Below are 23,241 nucleotides of genomic sequence, written 5' to 3' on the forward strand. Positions count from 1 at the left end.
AGGAGGCAGAAACAGCACATGTGAAGGCCCTGAGCTGGGAGGGGGCAGGGCGCTTGTGAGGCCAGTGTGGCGGGAACCCAGCTGGCAGAAGGGAGGGGTGCATTATGCAGCTGAGGCTCTAGTGAACAATAGTGAGGAGCCAGTGTAGGCTTTATAGGGAAGGACAGCGAGGACAGCTGTCCATTCTGGATGGGACACTGGAGGGGCAGAGTGGACGAGGGATGGGCATGTTGGCAACCTGTGCCAGGGAGACAGCATGAGGTTGAGAGAAGGGGAGAAATTTGAGGGCTGCTTGGGAGGTAAGTGGAGCAAGACTTGGGGTTGGATTGGCCCTGGGAGAGGTGGCAGGAGGGGTCCCAGTGGGTAAGCTCTGTGGCCCAGGAAGGGCTAGCTAAAGCCTGACCTGGGGAAGGCCTCCCAAATGGAGCGGATCTCCCCAGCTTCGTGAAATGGGTTGCAGCACTCCTGGTGGAGAGAAAGGGGAAAGACGTCTATCCCTGGGGAGCAGAAATTCAGCTGGTTGTCAGTGAAATGAAACTAACATTGATTCAGTACGGACCGTGTATCAAGCCCTTTCTAAGTGCTTTACCTTCATCATCTCGTTTAATCCTCCCAACAACTCTACAAGGTCAGTGTTATTATCACTCTCATTTTACAGTCGAGGAAGCTGAGGCTCAGAGAGGCGCTCCCACTGGGATGTGGACTCCAAGCAGGCTGACCCCGTCCTGCCTTTTAATCATGGCATCATACTGCTCTTGTGGTTTGGGATGATTAGAGTCTGAGAGAGTTGGAGAGGGAAAGGAGAGGGTTGAGTCTGAGAGATGGGCTGGGACCAGATCCCGGGGGCTGCTGGAGTCAGACTTGGGGGTATTGACATCATTGCAGATGAGTGGGTAGCACATTCTTAGGGAGAGGTGGGATCACGTGTGCTTTTCTGAGAAGTCACTCTGGGATGGAGCGGAGAGGAAGAAAAAAAAAAAACAGAGGAGACTGAGACAGGGCGTGGGTGAGTATGAGGCCAGGGGAGCAGAGCTGTGGGAAGGGTGAACATCAGGCAGATAGTTCCAAGGTAGATCTAACAGGTGACTGGGTGGTGGGAGGTGAGGGGTGAACAGTCGAACGTGGGTAAAGGGTCACATTGGTTTTATTCATTCACTCAGCAAACTTTTTTTTTTTTTTTGAGGCAGTCTTGCTCTGTCGCCAAGGCTGGAGAGCAGTGGTGCCATCTCAGCTCGCTGCAACTCTACCTCCCTGGTTTAAGCGATTTTCTTGCCTCCTCAGCCTCCCAAGTAGCTGGGATTACAGCTGACACCACCATGCCCAGCTAATTTTTGTAATTTTTAGTAGAGATGAGGTTTCACCATGTTGGCCAGGCTGGTCCCCAACACCTGACCTCAAGTGATCCGCCTGCCTCAGCTTCCCAAAGTGTTGGGATTACAAGTATGAGCCACATGTGCAGCTCACTCACCAAACCTTTATTGAGCACCTACTATGTACCAGGTCCTGAACAAAGTACTAAGAACACAGAGAAAAAGCATGGGATTGCTGGCCAAGAAGGGACATGGGAAACTTGGGAGAGGATAAGGGAAGGGAGGACAGTGATGGATCTGGCTGGGGATGTACTAAGTTGGCAGGACAGGGGGCAGCTAGGGGACAACAGCCAAGAGGCAGCAGCACACATGGTCTGGGACTCAAGAAAGAGGTAGAATTTGAGATGCATGATTTTGAAAATCAAATCTTGAGCACAACTTGGTAAACTTACCGAAAATCATTGACTTGTACCCTTAAAGTGAATGAATTGTATGATTTATAAATAATACCTGGATACAGTTTTAAAAATACAATTAGAAAAAAAACCAAGAAGTCTCAAAGTTTCTAGGAAATCATAAAGCAAAGAGGGAGAGAACATTCCAGTCTGAGGGTGGAGGGCGCGAGTGAAACCTGGGGACCTGGCTGGAGTGGGCATGGGGTGTGGCTGAAGCCAGGGCCGCTTGGCAGGAATGGATGGAGCTGCAGACTCGCTCCTGAGTGGGTTGTACCAGTCATGTCACTGAGCACTGGCGCTGCACTCTGCATCCTGCAGCAAATCAATCCTCCAACAACCCCAGAAGAAGGGATGCCAGATGGGGAACTGAGGTTCAGAGAGGTTAAGCAGCTTACCAAGTCACATTGTTATTAAGGAAGTAGAATTTTTTTTTTTTTTTTTGAGTTGGAGGCTCATTCTGTCACCCAGGCTGGAGTGCAGCAGTGTGATCTCGGCTCACTGCAACCTCTGTCTCCTGGGTTCAAGTGATTCTCATGCCTCAGTTTCCTAAGTAGCTGAGATTACAGGCTCCTGCCCCCACCCCTGGCTAATTTTTGTATTTTTAATAGAGATGGGTTTCATCATGTGGGCCAGGCTGGTCTCGAACTCCTGACCTTGTGATCCACTCACCTCGGCCTCCCAAAGTGCTGGGATTACAGGCATGAGCCGCTTAAGGGGGTAAAATCTGAGATCCATCAGCTCCAGAGTTTGGGCTCTTGAGTAACACGGTTTCGCCACGTTTAACAAACGTCCTGGGCCTGGCGCTGAGACCCTGGTGCTTCTATGGCGCCATCTGCTGGCCGAAACGTAGTTTGGCCGGCGACGGAAAGGCCTTGGTTCCCAGGCTTGACAGGATTCCCTTCTTCCCTCTTCTCAACTCTTGCTTCTCCCAACAGCCCTGAGTGGGTAGTAGGCAGGAATTGTCCAGCCTCATCTTACCAATGAGGAGACCAAGGCTCGGAGAGGAGAGGCGACTTCTCAAAGATGACCCGGACAAGTAGAGGAGGCCGTGGGATTCCAACACCCCTCTGTGAGGTGCCCTCCACCTCCTGCTCTCCTGTGTGGACTTAGATCCCAGAGCATGTGCACCCCCGGAGGGGGCGAGGCCAGTCCCCTCCCTGGCTGGCTTGCAGATGGCGGACAGGTTTGGGTAGCGGCCTGACCTACCCAGCTCTGTTTCTGGGGTGGGGTTTGACCTGACACAGGTTTGAGCCTGTGTCAAACCTGGGTGAGGGGTTAGGCCGAGGTTCTCAAGGCCGAGCAGAAAGCTCTCACCCAGCCCCTCCACTGGGGACTACAAGCAGGTGACATTTCTGTTTGGGGAGCTGGCTCCCCCTTCCTTGTCCCCAGCCCTTCAGGAATTCTGGGTCTCAGAGTCTGGAAGGAGGGAGAGGAGAAAAAGAGAGAGGAGACCCAGGCAGAAGTTGGAGGACAGTAGGCTGGGAGAAGGAGGGGCATGGGGATGGGGCCAGAGCAAGGCCACAGCGGATGACGGTGACAGCAACCGCACTAAGCAGATGCTGCAAAGGTGCTTTAGAGGAATTATGAGCCCTAACCACCTCTGTGGCCCTGAGAGGCGGGGAGGATCGTGACTCTCATTGCCAGTGGAGGTGCAGTGTTTGGGAGCTTGAGTAATGTGCCCAGGGTCACATGGCCAGTGAATATGAAGCCAGAGTCATAACCCAGTGACTCTGATGAGAAGCAGAGAGAAGGAGCAAAGGACTGACTATTGGGGTGGACATCAGGCTGGGAGTGGGGAACAAAGGGGTCCAGCTGTCGGGCTGTCTCATGGCTGTCATCGTGGGTACAAGTGTGTATGTGTGCCAGGGAGGGACAGTGTCTGAGAGTCTTGGCTGTCAAATCTCGGTGACAGCCTGGTGGCATGGGTTGTCTGACTGTGGCTGAGCAATCTGGGTTGTTGAGGGACCAGGAAGGCTTATTCTCTCCCCCAAGAAGTCTGGGTCAACTTTGAGTCATCCTTCACAGCACAGCTTAAAAGTCACCTTGTCTGGGAAGCCCTCCTGGATGGCTAAAATGGGGTTGAATTCCCATGTAACACACTTGCCATGCTTTTCCTGACAAGTACCGGTCATAGGTGTAAGTGGTTAAATATTTGTATTTACTTGGTAGAAGCCCTGTGTTCTGATTCAGTTGGAGCTGGTAGTGGGCAGATACAAGGACTTTACATAAAACCAGATATGCAGGGCCAGGTTGCAGAGGGAAACCCTGGCCTTGAACATTCATGGTCTCCTGAGCGCCATGCTATGGATTTTATTGAGAGAAACTAAACTGCTGGCGAATCCCCAAAGGGGTTCATTGGAGTTTTATCAAGCCAGCTTTCATTATGTCTGATTAATGTCCATGTCTCCAAGCCTCCCACCAGACTGCAAAGGCCCAGGTGACTGCCTTGGCCCTACTATGTCCCTAGAACTTAAAAGCCCTGTGAGTGGTTCTGGCACTTAACAAACACATATGAAAGGAAAGAATGAATCAAGGAAGCATGGGTTTGGGTACTGGGCTAGGGAAGCCAGGTTTGTGAGTGAGGAGATGAGGGGACGGGACCCAAGCAGGGCTGGTGTGGGCAGCAGCGGAGACTCCCAAGGCCACGAGTGGTCACCTATGTGATGGCGCCTCCTGGAATTGTTCAGAGCAGTGCACAGCCCATGGTAGTGGGCTGGCTTCCCTTAACACTGTTTAGGGAAGTAGAGCCTGACAGTAGATTTTCAGGAACTGGGGAACCAGGAGGTGCCCTAAGATTCCCTTCCTCCCTGGTCTCCCCAGCACCAGCTCCTTGCTCAGCCTCCTCGCTTCTCCAATTTCTTGCAGCTGCGGTGTTCTGAACAGCAGTCCAGCTGTGAGGGGAGGTGCCTGTGGCAGGCCTCGGCTGACCCTGGAGAGGCTGTTAAGACCTGGCTGTCGCCTCGATAGCTGCTTAGAGGCAGGTGAGTCTGGTTCTCTGATTGTCCCTCCTGGAGGTGGGCACCAAAGTCAGGCCCAGGGGATGGGAAGGAAGGAGGCCAGGGCTGAAGAAGGCAGCCAGCATGTCCCACTTCCTCCCCAACTGCCACTCCAGGTGGTGACCCAGGTGACTGGGTCTCTCTTTGTCCTCCCTCCCAGACACCCCCTTGCCCTGGGTTCTCAGGAAAGTGGGGAGGTGAAGCAGCTCATCCCAGGCAGTTGGGCAAACCAACCCACCAGGTGCCTGGCCAGGTGCTGCCCCAGATACCTCCCTCCAGGCTGTCATCCTCTACATCACTGGGACAGTAGTAAGGGAAATAGAAAGCTCCCCAACGCCCCCCACCTCCACCCCAGGCCTGATTATGAGACATGGCTGGCTCAGAGACAGTGACAGTGGGGTCAGAGGGTATGAGACAGATTCACCATCTACCAGGAACAGGCAAGTGAGCACCACCCTCCTCATTGGGAATGAGGGACAACAATAGTACCTACTTCATAGTAAAATGTCTTAGGTGTTCAATAAATGATAGATGCTACCATCATTGATTACCAACGTTACAAAACTGTAAACAGAGAAGTCTGGCTTTATAAGAAGAAGAAAAGAGATCACTCTCTTTCCACCATGTGAGGACCCAGCAAGAAGGTGGCTGTCTGCAAGCCAGGAAGAGAGCCCTCACTAGGAATCTGCTGGCACCTTAATCTTGGACTTCCCAGCCTCCACAACTGTGAGAAATAAAGGTATGTTGCTTAAGCCACCCAGTTTGTGGTATTTTGTTATGGCAGTCCTAGCTGACTAAAAAATACTGTCTCCTAGCACCTATGAGTTTTGTTTCAAAGCACTTACCACAATCTATAGTTATCCATCTACCTGTGCAATTTTTTTAAATTTTTTAAAATTTAATTTAATTTTTTATTATATTTTTGAGATGGAGTCTCACTCAGTTGCCCAGGCTGGAGTGCAGTGGCGTGATCTTGGCTCACTGTAACCTTTGCCTCCCGGGTTCAAGCAATTCTCTTGCAGCCTCCAAGTAGTTTAGGTAGGGAGCTAGTTATGTTCACTTCTTGACCTAGGGGCAGGTTATACAGATGGGTTCATTTTGTGAAGGTGTATTGAGCTGTACACAGGATTTGTGTATTTTTATGTTTGTTATACTTCAGGAAAAACTTAAAAAGATAAATTGCACAGGCCGGGCATGGTGGCTCATGCTTGTAATCCCAGCACTTTGGGAGGCCAAGGCAGGCGGACACTTAAGGTTAGGAGTTTGAGAGCAACTGGCCAACATGGTGAAACCCCATCTCTACTAAAAATACAAAAATTAGCCAAGAATGGTGGTGCACACTTGTAATCCCGGCACTTTGAGAGGCTGAGGCAAGAGGATTGCTTGAGCCCAGGAGTTTGAGACCAGCCTGGGGAACATGGTGAAACACCATCTCTACAAAAAAATACAAAAAATAGCCGGCCTGTAGTCCCAGCTACTTGGGGGGTTGAGGCAGGAGGATCCCTTGAGTGTGGGAGGTGGAGGTTGCAATTCGCTGAGATCATGCCACTGCACTCCAGCCTGGGTGATGGAGGATCTATTCCATGCCTTTCTTCTAGCTTTTGGTGGCTGCTGCCAAAATCCTTAGCATTCTGTGGAGTGCCCCTGCCCTCCAATCTCTGCTTCTGTCTTCACAAGGCCTTTTCCTGTGTGTTTCTGTGCACTCTTCTGTCTCTTACAAAGACACTCTCGTTGGATCTCAGGCCCACCCTAATCCAGCATGATCTTATCTTGATCCTTACCTTAATTACATCGGCGAAGACCCTGTTTTCAAGTAAGATCATATTCTGAAGTTCTACGTGGACATGCATTTTTGGGAATACTCTTCTACCCATGATACCCTACAAGATTGCCAGCCCCAGGAGGACAAGTGGTGTCACTCATCTTTGGATCCCCAGAATGAGCCTAGCCTCAGAACCTCGCCTGGCATATATGAGCTGCTTACAAAATGTTGGCTGAATAGATGAATTATCAGTACATCTTCACATCAGGAGCACCAATGCTGTGTGCCTGACACGTGGTGGGTAATGAGTACTTGATTGACAAGTGAATGACATTTGGACACCAATCGAGAGTGACTGCAGAGTGTAGAAACAATGAGGATGGCCAGGTGCAGTGGCTCATGCCTGTAATCCCAGCACTTTGGGGGGCCAAGGCAGGTAGATCACTTGAGGTCAGGAGTTCAAGACTAGCTTGGCCAACATGGTAAAACCCCATCTCTACTAAAAATATAAAAATTAGCTGGGCATAGTGGCACATGCTTGTAATCCCAGCTACTCGGGAGGCTGAGGCAGGAGAATCGCTTGAACCCAGGAGGCGGAGGTTGCAGTGAGCTGAGATCACACCATTGCACTCCAGCCTGGGCAACAAGAGCAAAACTCTAAATAAATAAATAAGTTAAAAAATAATTATAAGATGGCCAGGTGTGGTGGCTCATGCCTGTAATCCCAGCACTTTGGGAGGCTGAGGCAGGTAGATTGCTTGAGGTCAGGAGTTCAAGTCCAGCCTGGCCAACATGGTGAAACTCCTTCTCTATTAAAAACACAAAAATTAGCCCAGTGTGGCGGCGGGTGCTTGTTCCCAGCTACTCAGGAGGCTGAGGCAAGAGAATCGCTTGAACCTGGGAGGCTGAGGTTGCAGTGAGCCAAGATTGCACCACTGTACTCTAGCCTGGGTGACAGAGTGAGACTCTGTGTAAAAAAAAATAAAAAGAAGGCTGGGTACAGTGACTCATGCCTGTAATCTCAGCACTTTGGGAGCCTGAAACAGGTGGATCACCTGAGGTCAGGCGTTCGAGATCAGCCTGGGCAACATGGTGAAACCCTGTTTCTACTAAAAGTACAAAAAATTAGCAGGCATGGTGGCATGCGCCTGTAGTCCCACCTACTTGGGAGGCTGAGACACAGGAATCACTTACAGTGAGCCGAGATCCCGCCACCACACTGCAGCCTGGGCAACAGAGTGAGATGCCATCTCAAAAATAATAAAAATTAAAATCAAAATAAATAATGATAGGTGCTGCTCACTGAGCACTTACTTTGGGCCCCCTGCTTTCTGTGCATGGTTCTATTTAATCCCATTTTACAGAAAAGTAGGGGACCATGTGTCCCAGTTTGCATGGGACAGACCTGGTTGGCACCTATTGTCCCAGCATAGTGAGTGTTTTATTCCCACTTTCCCCTCCTATTCTCAGAAGCGTACTGAGCTGCTCACTAAAGTATGTGGTCACCCCACAGATAAGGCAACAGAGTCTTAAAAATTCCTAAAGGCAATAAATTCAGCAACTGATTTGCTCTCTTCTCAGAGACTCTAAAGCCCTTGCCCTTAACTGCTAGTGGTGCTGAGGGTGTTAATTAGGAGAGCGTTTTTTTGTTGTCCTTGTTTTGTTTTTGGCAGAAATAAGGCCGGTATCAAGTAACCATCTCAAGAGAGAGAGGTCACAGGGAGGCCAGCTGCCTCCCTGCTCCAGTCCGGTGATCTGTGGAGGAGAGAGGTCCACAGATCCCCATCCACGCAGACTGGCTTCAAAATTTGCAGGGCCCAGTGCAAAATGAAAATTCAGGGCCTTTTGTTAAAAAGTTATTAATAACTCAAGACAGCAACAACAGAGCATCAAACAAACACTGGGTCTTTGGTGTGTGGGACCATGCAGGTCATATGTCCATGAAACTGTTACCCAGGCTGGGAATCTGGCAGTCATCTTTGACCTCTCGCCCTCCCTAAGCCCTCCTTTCACATGGAGTCCTGCAGATCCAAGCTTATTAAGCAGCTCCCCCTACTCCCTCCCAAATGCCATTCCTCTGGTCCAGGGGCATTTCTCACCGCTGGACTACAGCAACCATTCAAACAGCTTCCAGTCCTGCCTGCTGTGGCCCATCTTCCTCTTTGCAGCCAGAAAGAACTCCCCGAAGGCCAATCTGACCCTGGTGCCTCCCTGCTTAGAACCTTCCATGGCTCCTGCTGTGGACTGAATTCTGTCCTCCCCAGAATCACATATTGCAGCTTTAAGTCCCATTGCAACTGTATTTGGAAAAGGGGCCTTTAGGAAGCAATTAAGGTTAAATGAGGTCACAAGAGTGGGACCCTGATCCCATGGAATTCGTGTCCTTGTAAGAGGAGACACTGTAAAGCTCACTCTCCTCTTCCCCTCCGTGCACGCACACACAAAGAAAAGGCCATGTGAGGACACAGTGAGAAGGCAGCTGTCTACAGGCCAAGAAGAGAGCCATCACCGGAAACTGAATCTGCTGGCACCTTGATCTTGGACTTCTGGCCTCCAGATCTGTGAGACATCAATGTCTGTTGTTTAGCTACTAAACCTGTGGTATTTTGTCACAGCATCCTGAGCAGACAAAGGCAGCTCCCCGCTGTCTGAGATCTGGGCATGATCTCTGTGGCTGTCACCTCTCCAGCCCTTGCCAGATCTTTCCTGTCTCTGGGTGTTCCACATGATCTCCTTCCTCTGGATCTTCCAACATATCTTCCTCTTCCCCTTTCTTACCTCTTTATCTGGCCAACTCCTGCTCGGCTCTCAGTCCCCAGCTTAGAAATTAAGCTTCCCTGAGCTCCCCATCATGTACAGTCCACGGAGGGCTCCTCCCTGCCCCCACAGCTTCTCCATGCTCCCTCCCTTATAGGCCCATATATATGGCCTCTCTTGCCCAGTAGTTCAGGAGCTCCCTGAGAACAGGGACTTTATTCTGCTCAGCCCCTGGTCCTGAGCATCTACAGGTCTGGGGGCATCTCATCCCTGGTGTCATTGACCTTTGGGAAGGATGCCAGGATCAGACTGTGAGATCCAAAGCCCCTCTGGGAAGCTGGGGGCTGAGGACAGAGTTGGAAGCCAGACTGTGGGTAGAGAAGCAGGGCTAAGGGTGGAGGAAGAGAGTTCAACAGCCTCTGTGAATTCACTTTTCACCCACTTCCTTTGCAGGGAGAACTTGCAACTAGCTCTGCTTGGAATGTGTCATTCATTTATTTAGTCAGTAAACATTCACTGTGCTTCCAGTTAGGGCCAGGCCCCAGGCCAGGTACTAGGATGCTGCAGGGGAGGTTCCTGGGTCCCCACCAGGAGACACGTGACACAAGCCATAACTTTGTGTTAAATGAGGGACTTCCCCCAGAGTAGTGGGAAAGAGAACTTGGAGGTCAGATAAGCCTAGCGCAACTCCAGGCTCTGCTCCTCATTAGCTGGTAACATGGGACAATCCACGCATGTGCCCTACCTTTTAAATCTTGAAAATGGCTCTGACATAGGCCGGGCGCGGTGGCTCAAGCCTGTAATCCCAGCACTTTGGGAGGCCGAGGTGGGTGGATCACGAGGTCAAGAGATCGAGACCATCCTGGTCAACATGGTGAAACCCCGTCTCCACTAATACAAAAAAAATTAGCTGGGCATGGTGGCGCTTGCCTGTAATCCCAGCTACTCAGGAGGCTGAGGCAGGAGAATTGCCTGAACCCAGGAGGCGGAGGTTGCAGTGAGCCGAGATTGCGCCATTGCACTCCAGCCTGGGTAACGAGTGAAACTCCGTCTCAAAAAAAAAAAAAAAAAAAGAAAAGAAAATGGCTCTGACAGCAGAACCTCTGGAGGCCTGGGGTGGTATGAGGTCCTGGAACATGACCCCAGTTCCAGGGCTCTGCTTCCTCCCATTCAGCCTGATAGGCCTCATACACGTCTTCCTCACAGTCACCTACTCCCCACACCATGGCCATGGTCAGGGTCATGTCCATGTGTGGGGAGTACCTGACCGTGAAGAAGACGTAGCAACAACCTGCAGTAGCAACCTGCAGCCAACACCCCCAGTAAGACCTGTCCTGAGACTCAGGCAAATAACGCCCCCAAACCAAGGTACCACATTCTGCAGAAGCCACCTTAGCCTCTCTCTTCCCTGGGTTCAGGTTTCTTCTCTGACTGGGGATCTTAAGCTGCCTGACCTGGAGAGAAAGCCCAGTGGATGAAACCTGTTATCAAGGAGGAGGAAATTCCTGTTTAGGTGGTCCCATTCAGGCAGGCATCACTTGGGCAACAAATACCAGTTACCATTCAGCTAAGTGCTTTCCTTGTGTTAGGTCATTGAATGCGTAAGATAGCTTCATCTCATTTAATCATTGCAAAAAGCCCAGAAGTGAGTACTATTTCACCCTATTTTATAGATGGGAGACTGAGGTTCAGAAAGGTGAAGTCACTTGCCTAAGGTCACACAGCTTATAAGTGCTGCGGCTGGGATTTGAACCCAAGGTCCAACCACTTAACTACTATTCTAATTGCCTCCTCTAAGCCTCAGTTTCCTTATCTGTAAAAGGGGAAAATAGTGTCTCTAACCTACTTCAAATGTTGTTGACTATTAAATTACAAAGTTAAGGTCTGGTGAAAGGTGAGAAGCTTTCTGGACTCAGACAGACTTGGCTTTAATCCCAGCTCTGTAACTTACTAATTGGGTGATCTTAGTTACATTACTTCTCCTCCCAGAGTGAATCTCTTCATTGTTAGAATGGGGAAATGTGGTCATACTTATCTGGAAGGGTTGTCAGGAGTAAAGGTGGGCATCTATTGGCATGTGAAGCGGGATTTGGACTGTGGAGGGGAGGGCGCTGCCGGCAGAGGAAAACGCCTGAGCCTGGAGGTGCTGTGTTATGGGAACATTGCACTGAGTAAGATCCAGCTTGACTCAAACCTCATTTGCTGATGGCTTGACCCCCACAGGACACCCCCAACCCCTCTGCCTCCCCAGTCTGGTGAAGATGTTAACTCAGCTTGTCTCAGTCCGTCAACAAATATGGCTGGGAGTGGCATAGTGGGAAAGACCTCAGAAAATGAAGAGCGTGTATCGAAATCCCAGTCCCCTCACTTACCAGCAGTGTGACTTTGCATGAGTCATTTCAATTCTCTGAGTCTCAGTTTCCCCATCTGAAAAAATGGGGATAACATACACAAACTGCAGGGCATTGTGGAGTGGGTTGAATGGGCTCAGGTGGCAACCTTCCCCCTGAGGATCCCAGCCCTCCCGTATTGCAGATGCCTGTGTACAGCTGGAGCTCAGAGAATAGAGCCCCCTTCCTCTTCCGTGTCTTCTATGGCATCCTCATCACCTTGACTGCCATGATTTTGGCTGGAAGCAAGCCCTGGACATAGGGCTTCTGGTCTCTTCCCTGCTGTGCCTCCTGGTGTCCACAGCCACTGTGCTGGACCCTGGCAGCCTTGTCCTGCTGCTGGTCCTGCAGATAGGTGCCCACTTGGATTGCAGCCCCAGGACCTGTGCTCAACTAGAAAGGCAAGAACTGGCCGGGCGCGGTGGCTCACGCCTATAATCCCAGCACTTTGGGAGGCCAAGGCGGGTGGATCATGAGGTCAAGAGATCGAGACCATCCTGGTCAACATGGTGAAACCCCGTCTCTACTAAAAATACGAAAATTAGCTGGGCATGGTGGCGCACGCCTGTAGTCCCAGCTACTCGGGAGGCTGAGGCGGGAGAATTACTTGAACCCAGGAGGCGGAGGTTGCGGTGAGCCGAGATCGTGCCATTGCACTCCAGCCTGGGTAACAAAAGCAAAACTCCCTCTCAAAAAAAAAAAAAAAAAAAAGAAAGGCAAGAACTAACATTCTGGCTCCCACCTCTAATCTTATGAGGAAACAGGAGCAACTCTTAATTTTTGTTTTAGTTTTAAAAACTGGCATTAGCTGGGCACAGTGGCTCATGCCTGTAATCCCAGCCCTTTGGGAGGCTGCGGCAGGCAGATCACGTGAGGTCAGGAGTTTGGGACCAGTCTGGCCAGTATGGTGAAACCCTGTCTCTAGTAAAACTACAAAAATTAGCTGGGCATGGTGGCAGGCGCCTGTAATCCCAGCTTCTTGGGAGGCTGAGGCAGGAGAATCGCTTCAACCTGGGAGGCAGAAGTTGCAGTGAGCCGAGATCACGCCACTGCACTCCAGCCTGGATAAGAGCGAGACTCCATCTCAAAAACAAAACAAAACAAACAAAAACTGACATTGAAGATGTGCAATGTGGCGGTATTGGTTGATAAACAATGCAAGTATTTCTGCTCCAGTTGTTGAATAGCAGCTGCTCCAAACCCTGTGAGTGTCCCCAGCACCATCAGTCTCAACCCACCCCAGAGACACTTCCACTGTTGTAAATAACTCAAGAAAGAACACTCTGTAATTATATTTCCTTTTGATAAGTATCTCATGTTGATTACTGAGTCAGAAGGATGCACATTTTAAGACTTTAGATTCATATTACCAAAATAGCCTTCAGAAAAAGTATGCCGTTTGAAACTCCCACCAGCAAAGTATGAGACTATGAGATGCCCATTTTCCTTCATCTTCATCAACAATGGTTTTCATAATATTTCTCTCGCTTGAAAACCTGGAAGATAAAAGGATATGATATACTGTTTTAATTTGCCTTTTTTTTTTTTTTTTTAGAGAGAGAGTCTTGCTCTTGCTCCGTCGCCCAGGCTGGAGTGCAGTGGCTTGATTACAGCTCGCTACATGTCCAAGCAATTCTCCTGAGTAGCCAGGACTACAGGCGTGTGCCACCATGCTCCACTAATTTTTATTTATGTATTTATTTTTTGAGATAGAGTCTTGCTTTGGTGCCCAGGCTGGAGTGCAATGACGCGATCCTGGCTCACTGCAACTCCGCCTCCTGGGTTCAAGCTGTTCTCCTGCCTCAGCTTCCCAAGTAGCTGGGATTACAGGTGTGTGCCACCACACCTGGCTAATTTTTGTATTTTTAGTAGAGACAGGGTTTCACCATGTTGGCCAGGCTGGTCTCAAACTCCTGACCTCAGGTGATCCTCCCACCTCGGCCTCCCAAAGTGCTGGGATTAGAGGCATGAGCTACCCCAGTCAGTGGCCTCTTTTTATTGATTTGAGTTTTTTCGTTTGTTTGTTTGTTTGTTTTGAGACAGTCTCACTCTGTCGTCCAGGCTGGAGTGCGGTGGCACGATCTCAGCTCACTGCAACCTCCGTCTGCCAGGTTCAAGCGATTCTCCTGCCTCAGTTTCCCAAGTAGCTGGGATTACAGGCACCCACCACCAACAACTGACTAATTTTTTTTGTGTGTGTGTTTTTTTTAGTAGAGACAGGGTTTCACCTTGTTGGCCAGAAGTAATTTTGGTATTGCCTCTTCCCTTTTTCCATGGAGCTAGGAGAGGAATGATTTGTACTCTCAATCCAGAAAGACTTTTTTATAGGAGAAATCTGGAGAAGGTGGAAAACAAGAGATAATGAAAGATTCCAAGTATTTTTTACTTTGGATGATTTTCTTCTTGAACCTACCCTTCCCGCTTCAAACCGTGGAAAGATCACTGTGCTCTTCTGTAGCCAGAATGACTGGGTCGCGCCCTCTTGGCAGGGTGGGGTCTTTCTGGCTTGCTGCACTCTCTGAGCCAAGTGGGTCTCCACCCAAGAAATCTCCTTGCTCGGGAGCTGTGCTGATGTTAGGAAGACCCAGCTGACTGTCCTCTCGCCAAGCCCTGGCTCAAGTTGCCTCTGCTGCTGACCAGCTGTGTGTCCTTGCCCTATCCTTTAACCTCTCTGTGCCTCAATTCCCTTGCCTCTGAAATGGAGGAAACTGCCCATCTTTCAAGGGTTGTTGGGAAGATTAGACAAGGCCATGCGTCTAAGGCTTTGGACACAATGCCTGGCATGGCGTAGGTGCTCCAGAAACACTTGTCAAATCAGTAACGGATAGCTGTTTTCCTTTCCGCTTGTTCTTGTTACTTTTGTGTGCATGATGTGTGTATGTGTGTGTGTGTGTGTCCTTTTTTAACTTTTTTCCAACTGCAAATTTACTCAACTTTTCAGAAAAGTGATAAAGCAACCCCCTTCACTTTAACCTATGCGGGTTAGGAACCTTTGGTGACAAGAAGCAGAAATAAGCTGGGACTTGTAGAAAAAACAGAAAGTGGGGAGAATGTATTAAAAAACACAAAACTGGCACAGATTCCAAGAGCCTGAAGCGGGGATTCTTCTCTCTACTAATCCCTGGAGGTGGACTGTGTTTTTCTCTGTCCTCCTCTCTCTCTCCCTCTCCTGTCTTCTCTCCAGACTGCCTTTCTCTTCCACTCAGTCATGCACAGCCTCATGACTGTAGCCACTTGCTTCTCCCAGGGACAGTCTCAACTACCTGCAGAGACTCACTAACTGATCCTCCGTCCCTAAACCAGGTTCCGGTTAGGGAGATTCTGATTGGCTCACACTGGGCCAGGTCCAATCAGATGTTGTCCCTTGAGAAACACATAGTGCGTCACAGCCCGAGGGCAAGCGAGTTCATCAGATCTTCTCTCGGTAGGCAGGAAAAGTCTGGGCCAGCTGAGAGCCTCCGGAGGGACTGGGGTGGAGGTAACTGGAAACTGAATTCAGAGCTCACGGAATTCTCCCCAGAAGGTCAGAGCTTGAAGGAGACTCACATATTGCCGGGTCCCACCTCTGCCCACAGAACGGAATGAGGCGCAGAGGTATGTGGTTTGTCCAAGACTGCCCGGCCAGTCAGTGATGGGGCTGGACAGAAACTCAGGTTTCCTAGCACCATGGCTCAGGCTCACATTATCAGACAGTCAGACGATTTCTCCAAGAGCAGCGCTGTTCAATAGAACTTTCTATTTTTGCCGGTTGCAGTGACTCACGCCTATAATACCAACTCTTAGGGAGGCAGAGGCGGAAGGATAACTTGAACCCACAAGTTTGAGACCCACCTGGGCAACATAGCAAGACCCCATTCTCCACAAAAAGGGGGAAAAAAGACCAAAAAAACACTTTCTATTTTTGTGTTGAGAAAAATATTTTACATCCATATTGTTCAATCTAGTGATTACAAGCCACATGTGGCTCTTAGCACTTGAAATTTTGCTATTGTGGCTGAAGAATCAAATTTTTTTATTTTATCTTATTTTATTTTATTGAGACAGGGTCTTGTTCTGCTGCCCAGGCTAGAGTGCAGTGGCACCATCATGGCTCACTGCAGCCCCAACCTGCTGGCCTCAAGCTATCCTCCCACTTCAGCCTTTTGAATGGCTGGGATTACTCAAGAGGTGTAGGCACATACCATGACACTGGGTTGATTTCTTAATTTTGTAGAGACGAGATCTCCCTATGTCGCCCAGGCTGGTCTTAAACTCCTGGTCTCAAGCAGTGCTCCCACCTGGACCTCCCAAAGTGCGGGGATTATAGGCGAGAGCCACCACGCCCCACTTATTTTAATTAATTTTAAATTAAGTAGCCACATGTGGTTACTAGCTACCATATTGGACAGGGCAGTCCTAGAGGTTGAAACTTCTGATTCTTTTTGAAAAGTAGACACCAAATCCCCACCAGATAAAGAATCAAAAGACAGAACAGGTAGTTAATGCAAGAGGCCATATATAGAAAATTATTGGTCTGTAAAAGCATTTAGTTTTGATAATATTTGTGGAAATGTGTCTCAAAAAAAAAGATTCACCTCATTTGTTTCCTCTCTCTCAGGAATCACTGTCCTGCACTGACAAGGTCCAGTATCGGAAAACCATTGTTTCATAGATTTTTGACCAGTTTTTTGTTGTGTTGTTTCAGTTGGGAGAATATATCTGGTCTCTTATCTCATCTTGGCCAGAAGCAGAAGTGTTCTGTATCTTTAATGGACTATTTTAAAGTGTTTAACAAGATTATCTTAGTTTGTTCAGGCCGTTGAAACAAAATTCCATAAATTGGGTGGCTTATAAACAACAGACAGTTGTTTTTCTTACAGTTCTGGAGGCTGGGAAGCCCGACAACAAAGTGCTTGTGGATCTGGTGTCTGGAGAGGGCCCTCTTCCCTGTTCATAGAGGGTGCCTTCTTGCTGTGTCCTGATGTGGTGCAAGGGGCTAGCTAGCTCTTTGAGGTCTTTTTGATAAAGGTACTAATCCCTATCATGAGGGCTCCACTCTCATGACCTAATCACCTCCCAGCCACCCCACCTCCTAATACCGTCACCTTTGGGATAAGGATTATAATATGTGAATTTGGAAGGACACAAACGTTCATTGTAAAATAAGGATCAACTAAAGAGAAGGGTTCTAGGACTGTGCAGTCTTCAAAATCTCCCCGAAGCACAATCAGAAAAAGACTTGGAAAACCACATAATTCAGTAAAAGGAGAGGTCTTTGTCTTGGGAGTCAGAGACCTAAGTTTCTCCTATTCAATTTGGCACATGGGCTGATTTTCAGGCATGTTCGGGCTGGTCCTTGGTGCCATACCTGACTCATCTGTCTATGATTGCTGCATCTTCTCTCTCTCCTTCCATCCATTCATCAGGTATTCCTGCTCCCACCGTCCTCCACAGGTACCCGAAAAGTCCACATGCACACCAACCCCTTCTCTAAGCTGCAGGAGATAGGATTTTGGAAACATAGCATCCCACCCTGGAGAAGATAATCTTTGGAATAGACACACTGAACAGTCATGAAGAGGTCTTGCCTAGGTACTTCCCCTGCCCAAATTTTAAGCCGTTTATTTTGAAATAACTACACACTCAAAGGCAAGTGTAGGAACAGCACATCAGGATTCACATACCAGTCACCCAGCTTCCCCAGTGGTGAAATTCTTGTTTATTTTTTCATTTTTTTGAGACAGAGTCTCACTCTGTTGCCTGGGCTGGAGCACAGTGGCATGATCTTGGCTCACTGCAACCTCTGCCTCCCAGGTTCAAGTGATTCTCCTGCCTCAGCCTCCAAGTAGCCGGGACTACAGGCATGGCCACAACACCTAGCTAGTTTTTTTTTTTTTTTTTTTTGAGATGGAGTTTTACTCTGTCACCCAGGCTGGAGTGCAGTGGCGTGATCTCGGCTGACTGCAACCTCTGCCTCCTGGGTCCAAGTCATTCTCCTGCCTCAGCCTCCCGAGTAGCTGGGACTAAGGTGGCTGCCACCACGCCTGGCTAATTTTTTGTATTTTCAGTAGAGACGGCGTTTCACCGTGTTAGCCAGGATGGTCTCAATCTCCTGACCTCGTGATCCACCCTCCTCAGCCTCCCAAAGTGCCGGGATTACAGGCGTGAGCCACCACACCTGGTCCTCTGTGCAGGTTTTTGTGTGAACTTAAACTTTAATTTATCTGTGATAAACGCACAAGAATACAACTGCTGGGTTATATATGATAAGTGCATGTTTAGTCTTATAAGAAATTGCAGGCCAGCCATGGTGGCTCATGTCTGTAATCCCAGCACTTTGGGAGGCCGAGGCGGGCAGATCACTTGAGGTCAGGAGCTCAAGACCAGCCTGGCCAACATAGTGAAACCATGTCTCTACTAAAAATACAAAAATTAGCCAGGCATGGTGGTGTACCCCTGTAATCCCAGCTACTTGGGAGGCTGAGACAGGAGAATCTCTTGAACGTGGGAGGTGGAGGTTGCAGTGAATTGAGATTGCACCACTGTACTCCAGCCTGGGTGACAGAGAGACTCATCTCAAAAAAAAAAAAAAAAAAGAAAAATTGCCAAACTATTTTCCAAAATGTCTATACCCTGTTACATTTCCATATATATATAACTTTTATAATCACGGGAAAAAATAAGATTTTCTTTAAAGAAGAAAAAACCTAGGTGTACTGGCTTACACCTGTCATCCTATCACTTCGGGAGGCCGAGGTAGGAGGATCACTTGAGCCTGGGAGGTATAGGCTACAGTGAGCTGTGCTTGCACCACTACACTCCAGCCTGGGCAACAGAGCAAGAACCTGCCTCAAAAAAAAAGAATAAAGAAAAAGAAAACAATAATCTGATGAAAATACACTAACTGTGATTAGTCTGTGGTGGTTGTAGGATCATGAATAATTTGGTTTTCTTCTTTCTGTAACCTTTATATTAAGCATATATTTCTTAAAAAAAATTTAAGCCTATTGATTTGCAGTAGCTTCAAAAAGAAAAAAATTTTAAGCCCAATTATTAACATCAAGGGAAAAAAGATCTACAAAGAGCTGATATAAGGTCAAGCTCAATGCAGGAGTGAGCTCAGCCCCCTGTCTTATACTGTCTTACCTCATTCTTAGCTGCAAGGATGATGGAAAGATGCTTTAGTATGGTTCTAGACAAAACTTGCCAATTCTGGCCAGGTGCAGTGGCTCACACCTGTGGTCCCAGGAGTTTGAGAGGCTGAAGTGGGAGGACTGCTTGATCTCAGGAGTTCGAGACCAGCCTGGGCAACATGGTTAAACCCCGTCTCTAAAATACAAAACAAAAAAACTTGCCAGTTCCATGAGCATGCACTGAAAGAACATGCACTGAAATATGCACCAGGCTCTTTGCTAGTCCCTGAAGGATGGAAGGGTAACTAAGACACAGTCCTTGCCCTGTAAGACCCCCAATCTAATAAAGTGTCCAGTACTAGCTTTTCTGTTGGTTTGTTTGTTATGTGTTTGCTTTTAGAAACAGGATCTTCCTCTGTTGCCCAAGCTGCAGTGGTGTGACCACAGCTCACTATAGCCTTGACCTCCTGGCCTCAAGTGATCCTCCTGCCTCAGCCTCCCAAGTAGCTGGGACTACAACTGTGAGTTACTGCCCTGGGCCCCAGTATTGGCTTTTTGTTTGTTTGTAGAAAGTGATTTATTTATTTAGAGAGACAGAAACAGGAGAAGGAGAGAGAGAGAAACAGGAGAAGGAGAGAGAAAGAAACAGCTAACTCTCACACTGAGTGAGGGAATCCAGAAAGATGGAATCCAGAAGAGGAAAGCAACTTCCATTAATAGAGAGAGATGGAATTTAGGAGGGGAAGACAGGCTTCCATGAGAGAGTGTGGAAGGGGACTCCAGAAGGGAAATCTAGGAGAGAGAAAGATGGCTTCCACGAAGGGAGTGTTCACTGGAGGGGACCCAAACATGGAGTCCCAGTATCGGCTTTCCTTAGAGCTAGAAGCAGTTTTAGCTGGGAGCCGAAATCTTAGACCAAATCAAAGTATCTGAAAGTAGGTCGGGCACAGTGGCTCAAGCCTGTGATCCTAGCACTTTGGGAGGCTGAGGCAGGAGAATCACTTGAACCCAGGAGGCGGAGGTTGCAGTGAGCCAAGATTGCGCCACTGCACTCCAGCCTGAGTGACAAGAGCAAGACTCCATCTCAAAAAAAAAAGTGTCTGAAAGTAGAATTTAAAGAATCAGCAAGCCAGTGGAAAAGGCTTTTGGAAGGAGGGAAGAAAGGAAAGAAGAGGAGGAGTTGGTGATATTTTATGAGAAGAATCTAAAGCAGCAGGTTGCCAATGGTGGATTTCTGGCACTGTCACTGGTGCACAGAAAGACTTTCCAGATAATTAGGTCACTACCAACTTCACCCTGGCCAAAAGCTCAGCCTTGTATTTTTAAAAAAACCAGATACCAGAAAAATCTCGAGAGGCAAAATGAAATTTCTGACACAATAGGGAATTAGGTCAGCAAAGAATCAGCATCTTCAAAAACCACATATTAGACACTTATTTACATATTTCCACAGGCCAGTGTCATAATAAATATAGACCTTCCTACAGTACTTTACAGTTTATAAAGCCACTTCACTGCTCATCTGATCTTCACAATAATTCTGTAAGGGCAGCTATCACCATCCTTCTCTTAGCGATGAGATAATGAGACTCAGAGAGGTGAAGTAACTTGCCCAAGGTCACACAGCCAGGAAGTGGTAAAGCTAAGACTTGGTGCCTGGTCTTTGGATACTAAAGCCAGTTTCCTTCCCAACATTCCACAGATGCTCTCAGAACCATGGCCTGAAAGGGACTCACTCTACCTTTTATGAACTTGTGGGAGTGACAGCCAAGAAATTCCTTCAGTACACCGAGATGCAAAATAATTTGTGAAAAACAAAGCTTACAGGAAGGTGAAATTGGCTACATTAGCCAACCATCCGCTCACTTATCATTTCTCTACCACCACGTTAACCTAAGGGGAAAGACCAGAATTGGTGTCAATGTGATCAGAAAAGTGTTGTAATAGCAGGCATCCACGGCCCCTCCAATGTCCTTGGTTAAGAACTTTGTTCTCTGCAGTTTGTGGCGAGAGCGCCCCCATGTGTTTGTCATAAGTCTTTTTTTTTTTTTTTCCGATGGAGTCTTGTTCTGTTGTTCAGGCTGGAGTGCAGTGGCACGATCTCGGCTCACTGCAATCTGCGCCTCCTGGGTTCAAGCAATTCTCTTGCCTCAGCCTCCCGAGTAGCTGGGACTCCAGGCGTGCGCCACCACGCCCAGCTAATTTTTTTTGTTTGTATTTTTTTAGTACAGACGGAGTTTCACCATGTTGGCCAGGATGGCCTCTATCTCCTGACCTCGTGATCTGCCCGCCTTGGCCTCCCAAAGTGCTGGGATTACAGGCGTGAGCCACCGCGTCCAGCGAAAACTACTTTATAAAAGTTCCTGAGGGGCAGGGCGGAGCCGGCAAGATGGCTGCGCCCGAGAAGACGATGTTTCCCGAGAAACCAAGCCACAAAAAGTACAGGGCCGCCCTGAAGAAGGAGAAACGAAAGAAACGTCGGCAGGAACTTGCGCGACTGAGAGACTCAGGAATCTCACAGAAGGAGGAGAAGGAGGACACTTTTATTGAAGAACAACAACTAGAAGAAGAGAAGCTATTGGAAAGAGAGAGGCAAAGATTACATGAGGAGTGGTTGCTGAGAGAGCAGAAGGCACAAGAAGAATTCAGAATAAAGAAGGAAAAGACAGAGGCGGCTAGAAAACGGCAAGAAGAACAAGAGAGAAAGTTAAAGGAACAATGGGAAGAACAACAGAGGAAAGAGAGAGAAGAGGAGGAGCAGAAACGACAGGAGAAGAAAGAAAAAGAGGAAGCTGTGAAGAAGATGCTGGATCAGGCTGAAAGTGAGTTGGAAAATGGTACCACATGGCAAAACCCGGAACCACCCGTGGATTTCAAAATGGAGAGGGATCGAGCTAATTGTCCCTTCTACAGTAAAACAGGAGCTTGCAGATTTGGAGATCGATGTTCGCGGAAACATAATTTCCCAACATCCAGTCCTACCCTTCTTATTAAGAGCATGTTCACAACGTTTGGAATGGAGCAGTGCAAGAGGGATGACTACGACCCTGACGCCAGCCTGGAGGACAGCGAGGAAGAAACCTACCAACAGTTCCTAGATTTCTATGAGGATGTGCTGCCCGAGTTCAAGAACGTGGGGAAAGTGATTCAGTTCAAGGTCAGCCGCAATTTGGAACCTCACCTGAGGGGCAACGTATACGTTCAGTACCAGTCGGAAGAAGAATGCCAAGCAGCCCTTTCTCTGTTTAACGGACGATGGTATGCCGGACGACAGCTTCAGTGCGAATTCTGCCCGGTGACCCGGTGGAAAATGGCGATTTGTGGTTTATTTGAAATACAACAATGTCCAAGAGGAAAACACTGCAACTTTCTTCATGTGTTCAGAAATCCCAACAATGAATTCTGGGAAGCGAATAGAGACATCTACTTGTCTCCAGATCGGACCGGCTCCTCCCTGGGCAAGAACTCTGAGAGGAGGGAGAGGATGGGCGACCACGACAAATACTCCAGCAGGCTTCGGGGAAGGAGAAACCCAAGCCCAGACCACTCCTACAGAAGAAATGGGGGATCCGAGAGGAAGAGGAGTAGTCACGGGGGGAAGAAACCTTACAAACGCACATCAAAGAGTCGGGAGAGGCACAGTCCACGAAGCAGAAGAAGAAACAGGGACAGCGGCCGGGGCCGGGGCAGCCAGAGCCACAGCCAGAGCCGCAGAAGCCGCCGCAGCCGGAGCCAAAGTTCCTCTAGGTCCCGAAGTCGTGGGAGGAGGAGGTCAGGTAATAGAGACAGAACTGTTTAGAGTCCCAAATCCAAATAAACTTTTTTTGTTCTTTAAAAAAAAAAAAAGTTCCCATAGTAGCATAAGTCAGAACGCCTGTATTCTCCTCCTGTCTCTGAATGACCTGATTAGTTTTCTTGAGGAAGCCAGCTGGTCTCTGAACTTTTTTGTCCTCCACTATGCCTCAGGGCTTAGCACAGCACTCTAATTAAGGCTGGAATAAACCAATGCCCAGGATCTCCCAGCTAGCGAGACTGATATGGTAACCTATGTTTTCTATTGACTCTTAATAGCCTCTCTCTTTTTTTTTTTTTTTTTTTTTTGAGACAGAGTCTCATTCTGTTGCCAGGTTGGAGTGCAGAGGCACGATCTCAGCTCATTGAAACCTCCGCCTCCTGGGTTCAAGCAAGTCTCCTGCCTCAGCCTCCAGAGTAGCTGGGACCACAGGCGCATGCCACCAGGCCCAGCTAATTTTGTATTTTTAGTAGAGATGGGGTTTCACCATGACAGCCAGGATGGACTTGATCTTTTGACCTTGTGATCCGCCCACCTCTGCCTCCCAGATTGCTGGGATTACAGGCGTGAGCCACTGCACCCAACCTAGTAGCCTGATTTTTACCAGTGCTGAAAGAGGTGCAACGTTCCCAGGTGTAACCATCAGTCGTAGCTACCACTTACCAT

The 23,241-nt window shown here is 48.5% G+C and overlaps 1 protein-coding gene across 1 annotated transcript; it reads left to right on the top strand.

The window, feature by feature from the left end:
- The first annotated feature begins 430 nt into the window (after positions 1 to 430).
- On the top strand, positions 431 to 22,683 carry LOC105708423 (U2 small nuclear ribonucleoprotein auxiliary factor 35 kDa subunit-related protein 2-like). Its single transcript, XM_064363448.1, has 4 exons — positions 431 to 628; positions 4,631 to 4,746; positions 5,336 to 5,500; positions 21,009 to 22,683. The coding sequence occupies exon 4, from the start codon at positions 21,172 to 21,174 to the stop codon at positions 22,579 to 22,581; it is 1,410 nt and encodes a 469-aa protein (XP_064219518.1). The 5' UTR covers positions 431 to 628; positions 4,631 to 4,746; positions 5,336 to 5,500; positions 21,009 to 21,171; the 3' UTR covers positions 22,582 to 22,683.
- The last annotated feature ends 558 nt before the right edge of the window (positions 22,684 to 23,241 follow it).

Source organism: Aotus nancymaae, unplaced genomic scaffold, assembly GCF_030222135.1.
Source record: "Aotus nancymaae isolate 86718 unplaced genomic scaffold, 86718_ANA_hifiasm-v0.15.2.pri h1tg000053l, whole genome shotgun sequence".
Taxonomy (NCBI): Eukaryota; Metazoa; Chordata; class Mammalia; order Primates; family Aotidae; genus Aotus; species Aotus nancymaae.